Here is a 21,193-nt window from a genome sequence, read left to right as displayed (position 1 = left end):
TAAAACAAAAACAATGGGAACTTTAAAAAGTAAATAAAAAAAATTTAAAAAGTACATTGTATTTCAGTTTATTGTGAATTACCTTGTTTCTTCAAGATTTTCAAAAGGAAATTCTTGAAATGTCATTTTAACTCTAAACATCCTATATGAGATAGAATCACCTGAAACCGCATGGTATAACAAGAATTGCAGTAACCTTGAAAATATTGAAATTTGAATAGTAAATTTGCTTCCTAACTGCACAGTTCTGGATCCACTCCCACTGCATGGAACCTTGCACAAGTGTCTTTGTAAGCCTAGTACTTATTCTATTGGTCTCTTTTGCTGAACCGCTAAGTTACGGGGACGTAAACACACCAGCATTGGTTGTCAAGCGATGTTGGGAGGACAAACACAGACACACATATACATATATATATACGATGGTCTTTTTTCAGTTTCCGTCTACCAAATCCACTCACAAGGCTTTGGCCGGCCCGAAGCTATAGTAGACACTTGCCCAAGGTGCCACGCAGTGGGACTGAACCTGGAACCATGTGATTGGTAAGCAAGCCTTGGGCTGACTTATTCTATCGGCCTCTTTTGCTGAACTGCTAAGTTACGGGGACGTAAACACACCATCATCGGTTGTCAAGCGATGTTGGGAAGACAAACACACACACATATACATACGATGGGCTTTTTTCAAAATCCACTCAAGGCTTTGGCTGGCCCGAGGCTATAGTAGAAAACACTTGCCCAAGGTGCCATGCAGTGGGACTGAACCCAGAACCATGTAGTTGGTAAGCAAGCCTTGGGCTGACCAAAGCCTTGTGACTCATATTCCTACAACATGACAATGCACTGGTCAATGTGACTAACCAAAATGGTGGTGGTGGGGGGGTACTGGAAATGTTGTCTGACCATGCTACAGTCCAGATCTTGCACCATCAGATTACCATCTTTTCTGAGCCATGGCTCATTTCCTGCACAGATGGAGGTTCAACAATGTGGGTGAGGTTTAGAGCCAAATGATATAAGCATGGACTTGAGCTTCTGGCAAAGCAATGGCAACAAACAATAGAATATGTTGGGATATATTTTCATATGTAAAGAAACACAAAAAATCTTTTGACTAGGTTTAATTGCTTGTTGAAGTTTAGGAAGGACAGGTGTGGCTGTTGCAAGTATATACACCAAATATAAATTCCTCCTTGAAAAAGTTGCAGCTTCAAATATAGTTAAGACCAAGTCATTTATCCTGCAAGGGAATCTTAACCCTTTAGCATTTAAACCGGCCATATCCGGCCAAAAGTATTCTGCCTGTTTTACGTTCAAACTGGCTAGATCTGGTCTCTTACACCAACCCTACAACATCATCTTAAAAGTTAACAGCTACCTCATCAAAATCTCATAGCTACAAGATAATGCATGATTAGTTCAAAACAATGTGGATAAAGAGGCATTAATTTTGGCAGAATAATGTGAACACTAAAGAGTTAATGCATATACTGGCACTGGTCACCAGATTTGGAAAAGAGTGATTGAGGGGAATGGTAAGCCTGAACTCAGAGTGAATGGAGGGGTCCTTACTAAACTTTGTGCTAGAAATGGGCTCTCCATTATGAACACATTCTCCGAGCACAGGGCTATCCATAAGTATACCTGGTATAGGGATACTTCTGGACAGAAATTATTGGTAGATTTTGTTATTGCCTTTGACCTTGTTGATTCTGTGCTGAATGTCCACATAAAAAGAGGAGCTGAGCTATTAAATGACCTCCACCTAGTTGTCTGGAACATGAGACTATTTACAGCATGGGGAACTAACAAGACCGATAAGTTTGGTATGACTTACAAGATAAAGTGGAAGGCCCTGGTAGATGATAGAATCAGAAACGAATGTGCAGACACTGTTGCACAAACTGAGGATGTTGAAATGGAGTTGAGATTGTTTTGTTCAGTACCATGTGGCAAATCAAAATGATTTAATCAGGAAGTTAAAGATACCACCTGAACAAAGGTGGCCACAGAGCTTGGTTTGGAACCAAGTCTCCCCTTTAGCACATGCAGTACACAGAGGCACAAAAAGTTGCAGCAGAGACAGTAAAATATCTACAGCTAAGTCATGGGAGGACTCTGAGGTGAAGCTGGACTCTAACTTTAGCAATCTAAAAGTATTCTGGAAAACCATCTGCTGATTTTGTGATGAAAAACCCTCTTCCATGCCCATCATTAAGGACTCAGCTGCTATTCTCTTTACAGAGAAGAGTATGCTTGGGAAGTGGAAAGAATACTTTGCTGCTCTCCTAAGTCCAGTTACAATAAAATCTTCTGGTGGACATGAGATGCATCTAGGGGTGAAGACTAACCTTGCAGAAGATGAAGTAACAAGGGAGATTAAAATTAACAAATGTGACAAGAATGCTGGAAAGGACGAAATTAGGCCAGAGATGTTAAAAGCCTTAAACAGAGGTAGTCTCTGACTTGTGTATGTCAGGTGGCTTGAACCTCTGGAAAGATGGTAAGCCAGGGTGATAATCCTAATTTTTAAAAAGGGAGATGAGAGAGAGAGAGTGCTCTAATTGAAGTGTCTATATGAATGCCCAAAGGTTACTTTTTGGGTAAATGGTGCAAAGTTAAAACCTTTCAATGTGGGCGTTGGACTTCAACAAGAGTGTGTATTTGTACCTCTTCTCATAAATTTTATGAACAGGATTGATGAGCAGTTTTTGTGGAAGTGGCATCACGATTGGTGATTGGTTGGCTGATAATTGCTGATGACAAGGTGCTACTCATCAGGTAATCTCTAGCAAATGGGTTCACTGTCAAGTGCTGCAAGGTAGAGATAAGAATTATCTGGCCAATCCCAAGGAAAAACTAAGCTAAGAGCATTAGATTCCTTGGAAGAAAGCGAATGTATACAAAAACAAGGACAGAAAAAAAAAAACTGAATGTTACACAACTACAAATAATAGGACATGACAACAGGTGTCTTTCGACTAAGGACGAATTAAATTAAGCTGGCGTATATGGAAGTAAAGTGTTACGGCAGGGATACAAGATTTTACAGGCACAGGAAGGAAGATAGATGTTGCACAGACAGTAACTGAACCAAGAAAGAAAGGTCAGGCTTGGCTGAACACCAGTCACATGGGGAGAGAAGAGAGAGAGGTAGGGGCAGAGGGACAGAAGAAATACGGAAGGGTGGGAAAAAATGACAGGGACACAGGGAAGTGAAAAGAGGGAAAGTGAGCATGAAGAGAAGGCAAGGAAATGTGATAGAGGGGGAACAAAAGAACGAAGAGTGGATTGAATGAAGTAAGCATGAAAGGGCTGATGGAAAGAAGGAAAGAATAGAAAGAATAGTCGTACAAGATTTAGATAAATATTTACTTACATATAAGAGACCAAAGTGTACATACGCCACTATATATATACACACATATACATATATATATACATACACACATATATATATATACATATATATATGCATATACATATATATATATACATATACATATATATATATATATATAAAATACAAAATGGGACAAGAATGCCAAACATCCAGACAGCTGAAACAAAAAAGGGACTCAAACCTGAGTCATGAGAGGACCAACATGACTCTTAAAGAGAAAGTATGCATATCTTAGCAATTGCTTTATCATTCATTTCATTTTCATAATTATATTCATTCCATTCGTTTTTATGTCCCTGCATGTTTTTGTATGTCCCCCTCTGTGTGCAGGCCTTGTGCCTATAATAAAGGGAAAAGCAAGCCATGCTACTCCAGACTGATGACAAGCAAGACTCAGAAACTAGTCTCTGGGTGCAGGCTTAGCTGGGTGGGGGTGCTTGTCTCCCCCTTGTAAACATAAGGACACAGGAAATGTGTCAAGGCCGACAGGAAGCATTGATGCTTCCTAGGGCTAAATAGCAGTGGTGTGATTCCCTTTATGGGACTGTCACGCTAAGTTGACAGTATACAACTGCTATATATATATATATATATATATATATATACACACACCAATGTATATAATTATATATATATATATATACACACATACACATCTATGTATTTTTGTCCCATTTTTGTATTTAATATATATATATATATATCTGGATATATAACTAATTTAGAGACGAACCACCATTTCACAACTCAGTCAATGAAGAACCTGTCCAAAACCATGCTATGAGACATATAACATACAAAATAGAATTATATTATATATTATGAAATTCGGTATAATACTATTATACTGAATTTTACCTGTAAGGTTGGAATAATAATTTATTCCCTAATATTATTATTATTATATCTGGATATATATATAAATCTGCTTCTTTGGGCTTAGTGAACCTGTAGCAAGTCGTAAAAGGTGATAATATGATGTAATGGTCGTTTGCCCGAACAAGCATAAAAATAGTGTTACACAAACAGTAACCAAACAGGCTATAAAAAACCATTAACATAATCTCTATGTAGCTGCTGAACCCTGTGTGTGTGTGTGTGTGTGTGTGTGTGTGTGTGTGTGTGCATGCGTAAGGACAAGGTCATTGGTGTAGAGGAGCTCCTCTATGCTGATGACCTTGTTCTTATTGCTGAATCACTACCAGAATTAGAGAAGAAATTTCAGATATGGAAGCAAGGTCTGGAATCAGAGTTAATTTAGCAAAGACCCAAGTCCTAATAAGTAGGAAAACAGACAAATCACATATCCCTCCAGGGAGATGGCTTTACTTGATATGTAGAAAAGGTGTCAATAGAAATTACATACAGTGTACCCAGTGCCAGCTATAGACACATAAAAGATGAGTGATATCACTAGAAGATTAACAGAAAAAGTAATCTTTACATGTGGTAGGTATGTAGGTATATTAAACACATGGAATGTACAAAAAATAGACTTACCCAAATGTCAGGAGGGATCCTTAAAATTGTAGACAGTTTCTGTTACTTAGGCGACCAAGTTAGCAGTGGTGGAGGTTGTCCGAAACCAAAGCTGATAGAATAAGAATAGGCTGAAAGGCAGATTGTATGATGCCTCTGTACGAACAGCTATGCCACATGGCGGTGAGGCATGGGCTGCGACTACTGAGGATATACGAAGGCTTGAAAGAAATGAAACCAGTATGCTCTGCTGGATGGGTAATGTCAGTGGTTTGAGAGAAAAACTGGGTATACAAGGCATCAGACGTAGTTTGTAAGAGAGAAGACTGCTGGTGCAATCGTGTATTGCATATGAATGAAGACAGATGCATCATCAAACGCCAATCTCTAACTGTGAAGGGAATGTCTGGAAAGTGTAGACCTGGTAAGATGTGGAAGATGAGAAAGGTTCTTCAGATACTGGGCTTCACAAAGGGATGACAAGGGACTGTGACTCCTGGAGGTTTGCTGTGCTTGAAAAGGCACATCAAGCTAAGTAAAATCATAGTTGTCACTGCATCCCTTTTCAGCTGAATGACCCCCATCTTGCAGGCTTGTGGGTGCTGGTGCAGTGAAAAATTACTCAGTACTCTCTGTGAAGTGCTTGGTGTTAGGAAGGGCATCCAACTATAGAAACCATGCCAAAACAGAAATAGAGCCCAGGCAGTTCAGCTGGCTAGCTCCTGTCAAATAGTCCAACCTATACCAGAATGGATTACAGACATTAAATGATGATGATGATGATATATATATATATAGGTTAGGGCAGAGGACTCGTGGTTGTAGGATAGCGGTTTTGTTTCCTAGACCAGGCGTTGTGAGTGTTTATTGAGCGAAAACACCTAAAGCTCCATGAGGCTCCGGCAGGGGGTGGTGGCAATTCCTGCTGTACTCTTTTGACACAACTTTCTCTCACTCTTTCTTTTGGCCTGCTCGCTTAGCCAGCGGGATGGCGTCATTTGAAGGCTAAAACAATGCGAAGTGCAATGTGACCAGCGATGTGTAGCAACATCTGATAGCCTGGTCGGTCATGGTGATATATATATATATGTATGTATATATATATGTATGTATGTATATATATAAATTATATATGAAATAAAGAGAAATATCTTTCATCTATGTTCTGCTTCATCAAGGCTGGTCAAGGGCTAAAAGAGTATGTCAAGCTGTCATGTTTAATCTTCGAGTGTTAACATGTTCATTTTCCTATTAATTCCAAGGAAGCTGTCATTCTACTCTTTTTGGGCACATGGGCTAATTATGAGTAAATGAGGGAACTTCTATGTCGTCATTCAAATAGCCAGAAATAATAGTCAAATCTTTCTCAATTATCTACATTATTTACATTTTATGGATATTTGTCATCTTGTTTGTTGTTAACACAACATTTCGGCTGATATATCCTCCAGCCTTCATCAGGTGTCTTGGGGAATCTTCGAATCTGGGGTGTCATTCCTAAGGTATTTTTCAATATTATTATTATTATTCAGGTCACTTCCTGGAATCGAACTCGGAATCTTGGGGTTAGTAGCCCACATGGTCTTAACCACTACACCATATGCCTGTTTTTCATGTCTTTTCTGTTTGACTTTCACTTTTCAATTCCTTCCATTTTGTTACTATTAATTTTAAATTTAGTGCATTGATGTATATTTGGGGCTGATTATGGAAATGAAATTCATTTTTGCCTTAAATTAATAAATAGAAAGTTAATAGCTTTGATAGTTTGCAAAGTTTGAGTAATTTTAGCCGGTCAAAAGCTGCAGATATACTAGTGCCTTGTTTCCTTGGTAACAAGCCAAGTTGTTGCATAGTTTGCTTAGCTGTCTGTTACCAATTTGTGTAACCTTTCATATACGGTTGAGAAATTGAAAACCAAGGAGGTTGCAGTTGATCAGAAGAAGCATTCTAATGCCGCATGTCCCACAATTTTAAAGTTATCTAGTTCTACCACAATCTAGTATGTCCTTCCTTATTTTACGATGTTAGGGAGTTCTTTGGGAGATCTGGCTGCCTTTTCCAATGGTTCAATTATTACATGAACAGCTTGTTTTTTCATAATTTTGTTCCTGCTACAAAATATATATTGTTTACATGAACTAACTACAGTATATTTTTGTAATTTAACATTCAGTTTAATTTCTTTTGATAAATTTTCTTATTACATGCTTATTCCAACATTTCACATGACTTTCTTCATTAAAACTTATTAAAACTTTCATCAATGAATACTTGTTGTAATGTTGTCATCATGCACAAAATGACAGCTTCCAAATCCTATTTCTGATTGGGTAAAAATTATCAAACTTTAAGCCTGGAACAAGTGAATAACAACCATTAGATTCAGCATGCAAAATTACATCAATATACCAAATCTGAAAATTTTCACTTAATTTTAAAATTTAAAAAAGTGAAGTCGAATAGAAAAGATCCAAATCATTTTAAATGAACAATAATTGACAATGGTATTTTTTATTTTAAGAAAAGACAGCCATTTCTGAACCAGATCTGATTACTGACAAATAAAATTAAAATTAAATGTGTACAACCCTGTCTGTTTTTATGTATCCATATGAGAAGTGAAAGGAACTGGGTTTAAATAATAAAAAAAAAGATGAAATAAAGAAAGGAAAGACTGAACAATGATCAAACATGAAGAGTAATTTATCATTAAAATATGATACAGTAATTATATGGAGTGATTCCAGCAGCTTCTGCTCTGTGATCCATTCCAGAGATAGAAGAGCAAGAATTTGAAAACAACAATATATGGTTCCTATCACGTAAAGTCAGATGATAAAATATTCAGTGTTGATTCCTTCAATTGTAAATTGATATTGTCAAAATAATGAAAGAATCTGCCAATAGAAAAGAGAGAGAGAAGAAAGAAATTGTTAAAAAAGAAAATTGGTGATTTGATATTTATAAAAATAACTGGCATCAATATAACATAAGTTTGTTTTTAACGTTAATGAATGAGTGTTGTAAATATGTTTTGCTGAAATAAGAAACATAAAACAAGCCACTACATGTTTGCTCTGAATTACTAGAAAATGGCAGGAACCCAGCAGTACCGTAAATAGGAAACTGGGCAAAAACTGCTCAGTGCTATTTCATCCATCTTTATGTTCTGAGCTCAAATTCCTTTGAGGTTGACTTTGCCTTTCATCCTTTTGGGGTCATTAAAATTAGTAGCAGTTGATGTGGTTGACTTACTTTCTCTCTCTCTCTCTCTCTCTCTCTCTCCTGAAGTTGCTGGTCTTGTGCCAAAATTCATAACCAATAATGGCCTCTGCTCCTCAGAGCCGGTTGGCTTCCTGCTCCCCGTCTTCATATCTCCTCCTCTCATCAATTTTGTTCCTAATCCCCCACATTGCTTTGGGTTCAGTTCCACTGCATGGTATCTTGGGCAAATGCCTCCATCTATAGTCTTGGGCCAACCAAAGCCTTATACCTGTTATATATGTATAGATGTACATGAAGGAGTGTGTATGTGTGTGTTTTTCTTAACATTGTGTAATAACTGTAAACAAGGATCACCATCATAAAAGATGTCCTTCGATGGAGACATGTCCAGTACAAGATGTATTGGACGTGTTAGAAATGAGTGAGGGTTGGCAACAGGAAGGGGCAGCTGGCTGTACAAAATCTGCCTCAATGAATTCCATCTGATTCATACAAGCATAGAAAGGTGGATGCTGAAATGATGATGTTGATGTGTACATATGCCAATGTTTAGGAATGACAGTAAAATCAAAGCACTGAGTAGCATCCCATAACATCAGCAGCTATAATTTAATTAATAAATTAGAGGTCAATAAAATACCAGAATGAAATATATATATTTAGGTCATTGACTAAAACCCTTTAGCATTCAGATTATTCTGTCAAATGCAATGCCTGTATAATCAAATTGTTTTGAATTAATTGTGTAATTACGTTGGAGCTTTGAAATTTTGATGATGTGATTGATTATTTTTAGAATGACATTGTAGGATAGGTGTGCAAAGTCAGATCTGGTTAGTCTGAACGTATTTGGGCCTGGTATGGCAGGTTTAAATGCTAAAGGGTTAAAAGGTAGTGACACCAGCTTAACAACAGTCCAATGAATGAAAACAATATATAGAACGAAAAGAGACACAGAATACCTTCGTTTCACTTTAGCCAATTGTCGATGCTTCTCTGTACGACAGATGTTTCGAAGTACAGGAAAATAATCCAAAAAGATCAGGTTGGAATTTAGAGATTGGTTCATTGGAAGACTGTGGATGACATTTTCTACAGCTTTCTGCCGAGCTAAAGAAACACTGTGAATAAAAAATAAAAAAAAATGATTACAAATTGGAAACTTAATTACCATAAAAGTTCATGAATTAAGAATACACTACCATGTATTAGGTTGTAAAGAAATCTCTGTTGAATTTTTGACATGATCACTTTAGAGGTACCTTTTTAATACTTCTGGTAAAATAAGTATTAATTTTTACATTCTAATGTCTTTTTTCCTTCACAGACTATTTTATACCACAGTGGTTTAATTCATGTTTTTACTCCTTGATTTTACCCTTTTGAAATGAATTTAGATTAGACTTATATCAGACACTGCATGCTGTGTTAATTCAAAAGGGGTTCTTCAATAATAAAACAAGAAACATTCATTCTATCTTTGAAGATGAAGCTTTAACCTTTTCTATACCAAAGCACGTGAAACTGGCTGCATTAACCTAGTCAAATTTAAATGAGAATATCAACAAATTAGTACATTCATGGAAACACAATTTCACTATGTAAACTATTGAGTTACAGTATCTAACAGCTGTGAATTTTTCGAGATTTTTTTTCACACATTTTTTTTATATTGATTTTTTTTGAAAATTTTTTAATACTGATAAAATGTGGATACCAGTTTCATATTGTCAAGTAGTGAATCAGAATTTGAAGGATTTTTGACCAAAAATATGGGGAAATCAAGCAAAAGGTACAGCAAATGTGTGAGTAGGAATCAGGTATTTCTATTGCCGAAAGTGAAAGTGATTCCAATGATAACGCAGACAGTGACAAAGAAAATGGATTTGTATGTGAATGGAACAAAGTTTAAAAACTGTTTTTCTAATTGACTTTTCTCAAGAGATTGGACCTAGTCACAGTCTTCTCCAGGAGACAAAATCATTAGGTTTTTTTTTTTTTTTCCAGTTTGAATGCTAAAGGGTAAAGCATGATCAGTGGGTCCTCATCATCTGACTTTGCTTCTCAGCTAAATCAAAGGGTTGCCTGTCGAAAAAGCACCCAGCAGGGTGTTGTTCTTACATAGTAATACAAAAATCACATATTCAGAAAAAGACTATGACACTAAATATGCAAGTTTCAACATGTCCACCTGACCTTGCTCCATCTAACTATCACATTTTCAGAGCAATGTTTCTCAACCAGGGTCCATATAAGGTTTTGTTATTAAAATTCATGTGCAATAAACTGATTATACTTCGATAATACACAAAATATTTTCACAATTTTTTTTTAATAAAATTCCTTATAATATTTAATTATAAAAATATGACAGGATTTTTTTAAAACATTTAAAACCCATTACACTCCTGGAGTGGTTGGCATAAAGAAGGGCATCCAGCTGTAGAAACCATGCCAAATCAGACTGGAGTCAAGTGCAGCCTTCCAGTTTGCCAGCCCTGGCCAAACCGTCCAACCCCTGCCAGCATGGGCAACAGACGTTTGATAATGATGAATGGTTAATGGGGGTCTATCCAAGTAAAATAAGAATCAAAGAGGTCAATAAAAGAAAAATCGTTGAGAACCACTGGTTTAAAGGGGAAACAGAATATTAATTTTGAGGAGATTAAAAATGATATTGAGTGCTTCTTTGCTTTGAAACCTGAAGAATTTTACACTTGAAGGATCAGCAATTTTTCTTTCTCACTTGTGTCAGACACAGTCTTATCCGAACGTGGCCGTTGCCAGCACCACCCCGACTGGCCTCCATGCCAGTGGCACGTAAAAAGCACTATCCGATCGTGGCCGTTGCCAGTTTCACCTGGCCCTCGAGCCGGTGGCACGTAAAAAACACCATCCGATCTTGGCCGTTTGCCAGCCTCGTCTGGCACCTGTGCTGGTGGCACGTAAAAAGCACCCACTACACTTACGGAGTGGTTGGCATTAGGAAGGGCATCCAGCCGTAGAAACATTGCCAGATCAGACTGGGCCTGGTGCAGCCTTCTGGCTTCCCAGACCCTAGTTGAACCGTCCAACCCATGCTAGCATGGAGAACGGACGTTAAATGATGATGATGATGAGTTGCTGTTACTCACCTGACAATAATAATGGCAAAAATTAATAAAATTGGCAAAACTAACCTCCGGTCTTGTTGCTGTGGTGGTTCGACAAACTCTGAGTGGTGTTGAGAAGTAGACATTGATGTATTTTGCTGCAGCTGTTTCAAATCAGCAGTGCAGGTGGAGGAAGCCACATCTTGCCGACATTTCAAGTATGACCTCACTTCCATATGGGCAGCGATATCAGCTGTGTGTTCTGTAAATGTCTGAGAGTGGCGAAGCTCATTGCTTAGGATTGGAAATTCATCCCATAATCCTGGAGAAAGTGAACTGTGGCAATTAACAGATCTCAGAGTATTAGAATTGACAGAAGGATCTGGTGAACAAGAAGTTAAAAATATATCTATGTCGGAGCAACGGTCATAGAATTTGGTAATACCTCCAAGAGTTTTCCAATCAGAACTTTCCTGTGATGGAAGTGTTGTGTTCTCATCAAGGGGAGAAGTTTGCTGATGAAGTTCTAAATCATTATCTTCCATGGAATTATTAACAATGATACGTTCTTCAGAAGAGTTTCCAAGTGGTTTAATGTCATTTCTGTCTGTTCTACAACTCTGTTCTTTAACAGTTGGACAGATGACATCATCACAGGATGTTTCGCTGTCATATAAATCACTTTTTAACCTTTGTGTGGCCTCTGGCACATCGGATTTTGTAACCTTTTTTAAGGCATGTAAGCTGAGGTTGAATGGAGGTAATTTTGTTTGAGATAAGGAAAGTAGAGAAAGAAATAGTTGACGGCATAAATAAAAATTCTGTGAATAACAATGTTGGCACGCCTGAGTTAAGTTATCCAGCTGGTTTACATCAATGGGAGTCTGCAAAAAAATAAAATTTCAAACATTAGTACAACACAAACTTAGGGAAAGTACACAATCAATCAAATCAGTCTCAATATTTGATTGTTACTATATTTTACCAAGCCCCAGAAGGATGAAAAGCAATGTTGGCTTTGGTGCAATTTGAACACAGAAGGTAAAGGAACAAACTAAATACAAGATATATGGTCCCATCACTAACAATTACACAAATTCAATGAACAATAACACTAATTTCTGATACAGACAAAAACGCCAGAAATATAGTGGGAGAGGATTTTGAGGACAAGTGATTAAATGAATTCCTGTACTTTTCTCCTAATTTAGTGACCCCCACCCCAAAGAGGATGAAACAAAGTTGGCCTTGGAGGGATTCAAACTCAGAATGTGTAAAGAGCTATCATTGAATAGATACAACAAAGAATTATGACAAATGCTCTAATGGTTCTGCCAATACAAATGACAATGATGATGACAGTAGTGCCCCAGCATGACCATGTGACACACAAAAAAATGGAAGGAAATTATTTTGCTTAATAATAATAATTATGTACTAATAGGTACACAGTTAAATATTTTTATGGGGTGTTGGGAATAGCTGTTTAAATCAACTCCACTAGTTTACTGGTACTGTTTATAGGAGCTAACAAGGAAATCACTATTTGATTACAAGCAGCCAAAAATTTTGTTTCAATAAAACCCTATGTATTAAAAGAAAGGCTACCTTGGATAACGAAGTCCCAGACATAATTGTCATCATCATTTTAATGTCCCCTTTTCCATGCACAGGTCGGATAGAATTCGCTGAAGACAATATTTTATGGCTGGATTCATTACTGTCAACAACTCTCAATTGTTTCCAAGCAAGTTATTATTTCCAAGACTAGACATTTTTTCCATGGAAGATTGGAAATGAAAGATACCACTTGTATGAAGGTGAAACTCATTTACAACCATCATATTCTGTGAAGGCAAAGAGATACTAAGACACACACATGAGTTTCCTTAAGTTTTTGTCTACCAAATCCATTCACAAGTCTTTTATTGGCCTAGGGCTACAGAAAACACTTGTTCAAAGTGCTACACAGTGGGACTGAACCCAAAACCATGTTGTTGGGAAGTGAACTTTTCAACTACACAAGCAACAACTGCAAAATGTAACCAGATGGTCATTGTTGAAATGGAATACTTTTGATCTACTCAGGTCTGTTCAATCACATTTGACCTGTAATTAAACAACAATAACTAGGCTAATGTCTTTTTATAATTATCAATTTGAAGGTTCTAAATACCTTTGATGTTTTATTTTCAAGGTGCAACAACTGCAACTGAACTGGATCTAGAGCCAAATAACTCTCCAAGAAATGTAAATGGGCAGCAAATTCTTCTTTGGAAACATCATCATTGTCCTTTAATTCCAGCTGTTTATCCGCAACTTCCTTGGAATTTTCAGTGTGAACGGCATCAGACTTGGGCTCGCTGCTGTTGTCAGTAAGTGAAGAAGGGTTGCTGCAACTGACATGTGATAGAGGTATATTGACTGGAAAGCCAGAAGCACCCGAGTTTACCCAGAACTGGAGAGCTAACAGGCAGGATCTGACATCTCCGTTGTAATATGTCACTAGGTCGGATATTTCAGAAGCTTTGGTCACAACATTTTCAGCCAAACACAACGTCTGCAAATGACTTGTTAAGGTTTTCTGTATAAAAAAAATTATATTCACAATACATAAATCTATATATATCTACATACAGAAATACATATAAATGCTTGTCAACACAATTAATGTTAAAGAAAATATAAATATACATACATACACACACACACACACATATATATATATATATAGCGAGAGAGAGAAAGAGAGTTAAACACAGGTGCTATTCAACTCTTTATACTTCCGACATATGTTTCGAAGGATAAAAAGAGAAACAAAACATCTCATTTTCCCCCCGACAAGATGATTACATTGTTTTATATCATTTTATTCCCTCAGGAATAATACCAATGTTTTCTTCGAAACATATGTCGAAAGTATAAAGATTTGAATAACACATGCATTTAACTCCATTTCTTAATTTACCTATGTTATAGAAAAACATTTCATTAAACCCTGGAGCTACTACCTTTATATGTAGGCTGTCACATCCTTGGCACTTACATGAATTTTTGCTACCCTGGTAACTATTTATTTATTATTTTCCGTGTTATTTGTACACAATGAAAAATACACATACATTTATATAATTATATATATATATAATTCGCTTTGAATTAATCATGCATTATCTTGTAGCTATGAGATTTTGATGAGATAATTTTTAGAATGGTATTGTAGGGTTGGTGTGAGAGGCCAGATCTGGACAGTTTGAGCATAAAACAGCTGGAATATTTTGGCTGGTTTACATACTAAAGAGTTAAGAATACTGAGAGAGTATACTTTCAAGTCAACCTATTTTATAGACACTGGAGTATATAATTCTTTGCCAAAAACTATCTTTGGAACATACTTACTCTAGATGGCGTGTGAAAGTGTAGTGGCTCACAGGACCCGGTAAATTGTTCGCTGAAGTCTGCCGACGTAGAAGTCAAAATAATGGGTCTTTTGGTAGAAGACATAAACTGAAGAATGGCTGTCCAAAACCCTTTGTCTTCCTCAAATACAATATCAACCTGAAATTAACAAATATATATTTCTTTATTGCCCACAAGGGGCTAAACATAGAGGGGACAAACAAAGACAGACAAAGGAATTAAGTCGATTACATCGACCCCAGTGCATAACTGCTGGTACTTTATCGACCCTGAAAGGATGAAAGGCAAAGTCGACCTTGGCGGAATTTGAACTCAGAACGTAACGGCAGACGAAATACAGCTACGCATTTCGCCCGGCGTGCTAACGATTCTGCCAAAAGGCAAACTCCAGAATCACATTTAAATATTTGTACTCACTGGTACAAGCAGTGGCATTCACACCCAGGGTGGGTTAAACTAGCTCCAACCAACAAGGTCATCTTGTTGAAGTGTAAGAGTTCATGTTTAGGAGTTTCAGTGGGAATACAAGTTCACATGTGGTCTCAGGTCACATACACACTTTGAGATGGTGTGATCCATAGCAGCTCATCTTGCCATTGATCAATGACTGTTGCAGGCAGAGGATCTACTGACGAAGTCACTGTTGGTTATTGAAGCAGACATAGCCTGGTTTTGAAGTGGGTTCTAGAGACATGCTTTAACAAAAGCTAAGGAGTACCTCACTACCAGTGGTCCTCCAGTACACCAGGCACCGACCTGGAATTTCTGAGGGCTTGTGCTATATTTACACGTGTGGCAGAGTGTTAGTGTTTTGAGGGAAAAGTTTGGCATAAGAGAAATTAGATGCAGTGCATAAGAGAGAAGACTGCACTAGTTTGGTCATATGTTATGTATGGATGTAGACAGTTGTATGCAGAAGTGCCAATCACAAAGTGGATGGAACTTGTGGAAGAGGGAGACCAAGGAAGACATGGGACAAAGTAATGAAGGCTGATCTCAAATAGCATGACTGAAGAGATCTGGCACATAGCTGTACTCAAGAAGACCCGTCTGCCACAACAGAACTGATACATGCTGGTATCATGTTAGTAGACTCTTCGGGGGAGGGGGCAAGTTGATTACATTAACCCCAGTACTCAACTGGTACTTATCAACCCTGAAAAGATGAAAGGGAAAGTCAACTTCAGCAGAATATAACAAATAATATTGAAACATACTTACTTCATCAAACAGAATGAGAGATGTACTGGCAATGTTGAGTCGATTGGAAACCTTATCAGAAGAACTGAGGGAGTTGCTTACGTTGGTGTCAACAACGTCGATTTTCTTCCAAGAACCAGTCTCAGAGGATTTTCGGATAACACAACGAGGTATTGTATTTTTGACAGGCACTAATTTAAGAAAAGAAAAAAAAAATTACAATTATGGTTCCATTTATATATTTGTCTTGCAAGATACCTGATGTGAAATTGCGTGCTGAAACAGATTTTGTTATACTTGGGGATGGTCTTTTCCTTCCTTTTTTTTTGCCAAATGACCACACATACTGTTCTTCACTTCAGCTTCATTATTCTTATTTTAGTGTCCTTTGTCTGAAATCTTTCGTCACACATCCTGTGACCTCTCCAGTGACTTTCCATCCTATATAGCTGAAGAGGATTCAGGATGTGTCAAAAGATTCCCAAGTCACAGCTGAAACACTTTCAATCATAGATCTGTTCTGGACAGGAGTTGACCAACACCACTAAGTGAACATGAATTTTATATACATACACCAAGTATACACATGTACATGCACATACGTATACACACGAACATATATACATCATGTACATATAGACACACTCATGTACATATACAAACACACACACACATTCTGAGTAAACTAAAACAACTCACAAACAGCTTTCTCGTTCTTCTTTCTTTTATTATTTGGTAACTTCCCAGCCAAACTGGCGCCAACTAATTTCTTCTCACTTTTAGAACTCTTATCAGATGCTGTATTACCTACATTCATCTTGAAGAAGGTAGAAAATGATGGAGCATCAAGATTCTTCAGAGGTGCATTTGGGACATCTGAAAGAGAAAACAGTTTTGATAAGTAACTGTACAGTGTAAGTGTGTGTGTGTAGGAATGGCTAACACCTTATAAGGTGTTGTTACTTCTTCTCCTGTCAATAAATTGTCTAACTTTGAGCCCCTGAAAATATGTGAAAGAAAACAGCCCTGACTTGAAAATCAGGTAAGGGTTAGCAACAGGGAGAGTATCCTGCTGTTAAACAATACCCCAATAACATATTCATTCCTCTAAGCTCTGCTAGCATGGAAAACTAGCCATAAAAAGAAACAAACAATATCACCAGGCCAATAATAAAAAGAACACACTGAATAATGGATTCCTAGGTGCATTATGTCTGGATTAAAGATGGGAAAGTCACAAGGGTGGAGGATGTCTTTGACCTTAGTTCTATAGGAACAGGTTTGACTTGTTCAACAACAACCTTGACTATTATTTTAAAAAGTGAATGGACACACTGTAGAAGGTAGACCAAGATACAGTGTATCTGAATAAAAGACTGGCTAGTCATGGAGGGAGGGTATCTCTGACTATAAGACCTGGAGGAAGAAAGCAAATGTAAGGGCCAAAGAATAACTACACCGATGTGAAAGAATACACTGGGTAATGTAATCCTAGATAGACTGTCCAAAAAAATAAACGATACAATTGTCAAGGCAAGACCACTTTGGTCCCACATAATTCTACACAATCAGAGTTAACTTGGAGCTAGACAACACCAAGAAGAACAAGACTCTTGCATGTACTGGTTGCTGTCCAACTACCTGAAGACATCTAACACATAGAGTCTCCTAGCAGAGAAACAGAGACAGAAATCAGGAGACCTTATTAAAGAGGGACACATAGAAGGAAGAGATGCTTCAAAAAAAGATAGGTAATAGATAGACAACAAAGAATAATATACGAGAAAGATTGAGTGAGAGAGAAAGAGAGATGGAAATGAGATGTTATATTAAGGATCTCATATTTGGACTACATCACAAATGACCGTCCAGCATCATATAATCCCCTCTCCCATGAAGACCTCACAACAGTGAAGAAAAGAAAGATGAGATGGTAATGTCAATATCTAGAGGCCTTGTTTTTAAAAGGAATTGTGGAAGAGGAAAGGAGCAACAAGCTCAAGGAATGGACAGGCAAATCATTAATAGACACCAGAGATTTGAAATTAATTGCAGCAGAGGAGGAGACTAGTATGTCCTGGTGGCAGTTTGTAACTCCATCGGAAGTTGAGGGCAAGCAGTATATCATGACACCACACCTACAATTGTTTCACGAGGTACTGGTTAACTCAAGGCCATGTTAGTAGATATTTGCCCAAGGTGCTGTGCAGTGACATTGAACTCAGAACCATGTGGCAACAGAACAAACTTCTTACCCACATAGCCATGATATTAATCCATTGGGTTAAAAGAACTAAAGGTATTGTGACATTAAACAGAAGTTCTTTTCATTTAATCTGTTCTTGACTTTCTTTTATTTTAAAGAAAACTTTGAGAATTAATAAGAAGAGGGGTGAATTTGTGAAATATTTTAAAAACTTTACCTGTTGAAGGTTGAGAAAGGATAGTCGAGTCGGATTTGTCTTTACTGACTTGATGAGATTGCGTGGCCTCTTGTAATCGGGTTAAGATTTTCTTCCCACTGCGAACTGACGAAGCATTCACTTCAAAGACCTGCAAAGAAAGTAAATTATTTACAATACATATCCCATCACTGCTATGATCATCGTTGGTTTAATGTCTATTTCTCCATGCTGGGCTTCTTTCAGTTTTCATCTACCAAATCCACTCACGAGGCTTTGGTTTGCTTGAGGCCATAGAGAAGACACTTGCCCAAGGTGCCAGGCAGTAGGACTGAACCCAGAACCATGTGGTTGGGAAGCAAGCTTCTTGCCATACAGCCATGTCAACACACACGCACTCACATACACAGATGCATGTATTACAACTAATTTGTGTGCTAAGTGAAACCAACCTGATAACCAAGTTCCATGGCTAAAGCATAAACTGAAGCTGTTTTCCCAATTCCTTGAGGACCAGTCAGAAGTTTTGTGTTACACAGAGAATCATCTTCGCTTTCGCTTGGCGATAAAGCAAAATCACTGTCATCATCATTCCATGACAACATAGAGTTACTGTCCTCCTCTGAAAAGAGATAAAAATAAATTATTTTAAGTAATTTTACTAAATTTCATAAGTAACAATAAGAAGTTCATCATCATCATCATTGTTTAACGTCCGCTTTCCATGCTAGCATGGGTTGGACGATAAAACCGATAGTGAAATAATTTTCTTCCCTCTTCAGTTTAGATGTGATACAAAGGTTTCCTCTTTACACTCACAAACCTTTTTTTTTTTATCTTCTCTTCAGACATGTTACAATAATAGACCAATGTCTTATATAAAACATCACTGGCTTCTGTTAAAACATCATTGGTATATCAAACACCATTAATTTGCATCAGACATCGCTACATTATATATCACTGGTCTAGATCTAATATTATTGCTCTTTATCAAGCAAAATCCATCATACACAATGTCTAAATCAAACACAGATATTGGGCCTCACAGAGGGGATGATATGGGACTGAAATTACAGGCAGCTAGTTGTGCTTGAGAAGATATGTCAGGTATGTCCCCTATCTCTCTCTTCAGTTAAGCGTTTCTAATCTTGCAGGGTTGTGGGTACCAGAGTTACATAAAAGCACCCAGTACACTCTGTAAAATGGTTGGTGTTAGGAAGGGCATCTAGCTATAAAAACCATGCCAAAACAGATATGGAGCATAGACAGCTCTTCAGCTGGCTAGCTCCTATTTCTTTACTACCCACAAAGGGCTAAACACAGAGGAGACAAACAAGGACAGACATAGGTATAAGTCAATTATATCGACCCCAGTGCATAACTGGTACTTAATTTATCGACCCCGAAAGGATGAAAGGCAAAGTCGACCTCGGCAGAATTTGAACTCACAACGTAACGGCAGACGAAATATGGCTACGCATTTCGCCCGGCGTGCTAACGTTTCTGCCAGCTCGACGCCTTACTATCCTGCCAAACTATCCAACCCATTCCAGCATGGAGAACAGAATTAAATGATGATGATATTTCAAATGCAAGTAACCTTGACCTCACAAGAACTTTACTAAAATAAGTTACAGTGACAGATTTATTAAAATGAAATGAAGACAATGGTTCTTGCCTTTGTTCTTCTTAGATTTCTTCTGTTTCATCAACAACTTCTTTAATTTCCTCGCCTCTCGATCAGTCCGTTGTTTCCAGTCCAAGAGCCAAGATTTCAGTTTCTTCACATTGCTGCTGTTGCAGATTATTTCAGAGGAATGAAGTGGTTGGTATTTTTCAGTCCACAGAATATCACAGACTTGGAAATAAAATAAAATAACAAACATCAGAAATGAATAAATAACCATTCACATTTTTTTTTCTTTCGGCCTTATTTTACCCTCTTGATACCAAATCTGTAGGAAACTGCTTTTGGTTTCATTATTTGGAAACTCAAGTTTTCACGTGTTTATATTAAAACTTTCAAATTATATATATATATATTTTTTTTTATCTTTTATCATTTACTCGTTTCAGTCATTAGACTGTGGCCATGCTGAGGCACCACCTTCAAGAATTTTTAACCGAATGAATCAACCCCCGTACTTATTTTACTTCTAAGCCTGATACTTATTCTGTCAATCTCTGTTGCTGAACCACTAAGTTACAGGGATGTAAACACATCAACATCAGTTGTCAAGTGGTGGTGGGACACACATGACAGGCATCTTTCAGTTTCCGTCTACCAAATCCACTCACAAGGCTTTTGTTGGCCCAAGGCTGTAGTGCCATGCAGTGGGACTGAACCTAGAACCATGTGATTAGAAAGCAAGCTTCTTACCACACAGCCATGCCTGCACCTTTTAAATTAATAATTTTTCATGGTATGCTTTAAAATCTGCTCAATTATGCACAAGTATAGCTATGTGATTAAAATGTTCATTGCACAACCACATAGTTATGGGTTCAGTCCCACTGTACAGCACCTTAGGCAAGTGTCTTCTACTATAGCCCTGGACCAACCAAAGCCTTGAGAGTGGATTTGGTAGATAGAAACTGTGTAGAGGAAGGAGGGAGGGAGATATCCTTAAATAAGAGACTTGGCCTGCTTGTTTGCTTCAAGACGAATTCCATTAAAGGTAACAAAGGTCCAGTTCAAGTACACTTCTGTCGTAATCATTCACATCTCAAGCATGGATCTGTGCTTGTATTCACTTAATAACTATGTAATTTTAGGTTCAATAACAATGCATGGTATGGTGAGCAAATGTCTTTTGCTAAAGCCCTGGGCTGATGAAAGACAGTAAAATTTGGTAAGCAGGATCTGTACAGAAGCCCAACAAAGGGTTCATTCCTATAAGAATAGGAAGCTGCAAACTTATTTTATAGCCTAGTTTAACACCACAATCTGGTCCTTGAGTACTTTT

The 21,193-nt window shown here is 37.5% G+C and overlaps 1 protein-coding gene across 3 annotated transcripts in view; it reads right to left on the bottom strand.

Moving 5' to 3' along the window:
• Positions 1-7,565: 7,565 nt before the first annotated feature.
• Positions 7,566-21,193, bottom strand: part of LOC115222968 (ATPase family AAA domain-containing protein 5) — a 30,613-nt gene continuing 16,985 nt past the window's right edge. For all 3 annotated transcript variants that reach the window (XM_029793387.2, XM_036511995.1, XM_036511996.1), the window contains 10 exons: positions 19,906-20,085; positions 18,677-18,846; positions 18,246-18,375; positions 16,522-16,698; positions 15,844-16,013; positions 14,602-14,760; positions 13,379-13,786; positions 11,290-12,086; positions 9,073-9,231; positions 7,566-7,782 (listed from right to left, as the gene is read on the bottom strand). In XM_029793387.2, coding sequence (XP_029649247.1) covers positions 7,704-7,782; positions 9,073-9,231; positions 11,290-12,086; positions 13,379-13,786; positions 14,602-14,760; positions 15,844-16,013; positions 16,522-16,698; positions 18,246-18,375; positions 18,677-18,846; positions 19,906-20,085 — 2,429 coding nt within the window. In that variant the 3' untranslated portion in view covers positions 7,566-7,703. The remainder of the gene's footprint in view (positions 7,783-9,072; positions 9,232-11,289; positions 12,087-13,378; positions 13,787-14,601; positions 14,761-15,843; positions 16,014-16,521; positions 16,699-18,245; positions 18,376-18,676; positions 18,847-19,905; positions 20,086-21,193) is intronic.

Source organism: Octopus sinensis, linkage group LG21 (assembly GCF_006345805.1).
Source record: "Octopus sinensis linkage group LG21, ASM634580v1, whole genome shotgun sequence".
NCBI lineage: Eukaryota > Metazoa > Mollusca > Cephalopoda > Octopoda > Octopodidae > Octopus > Octopus sinensis.
This window is presented reverse-complemented; position numbering and strand designations above follow the sequence as displayed.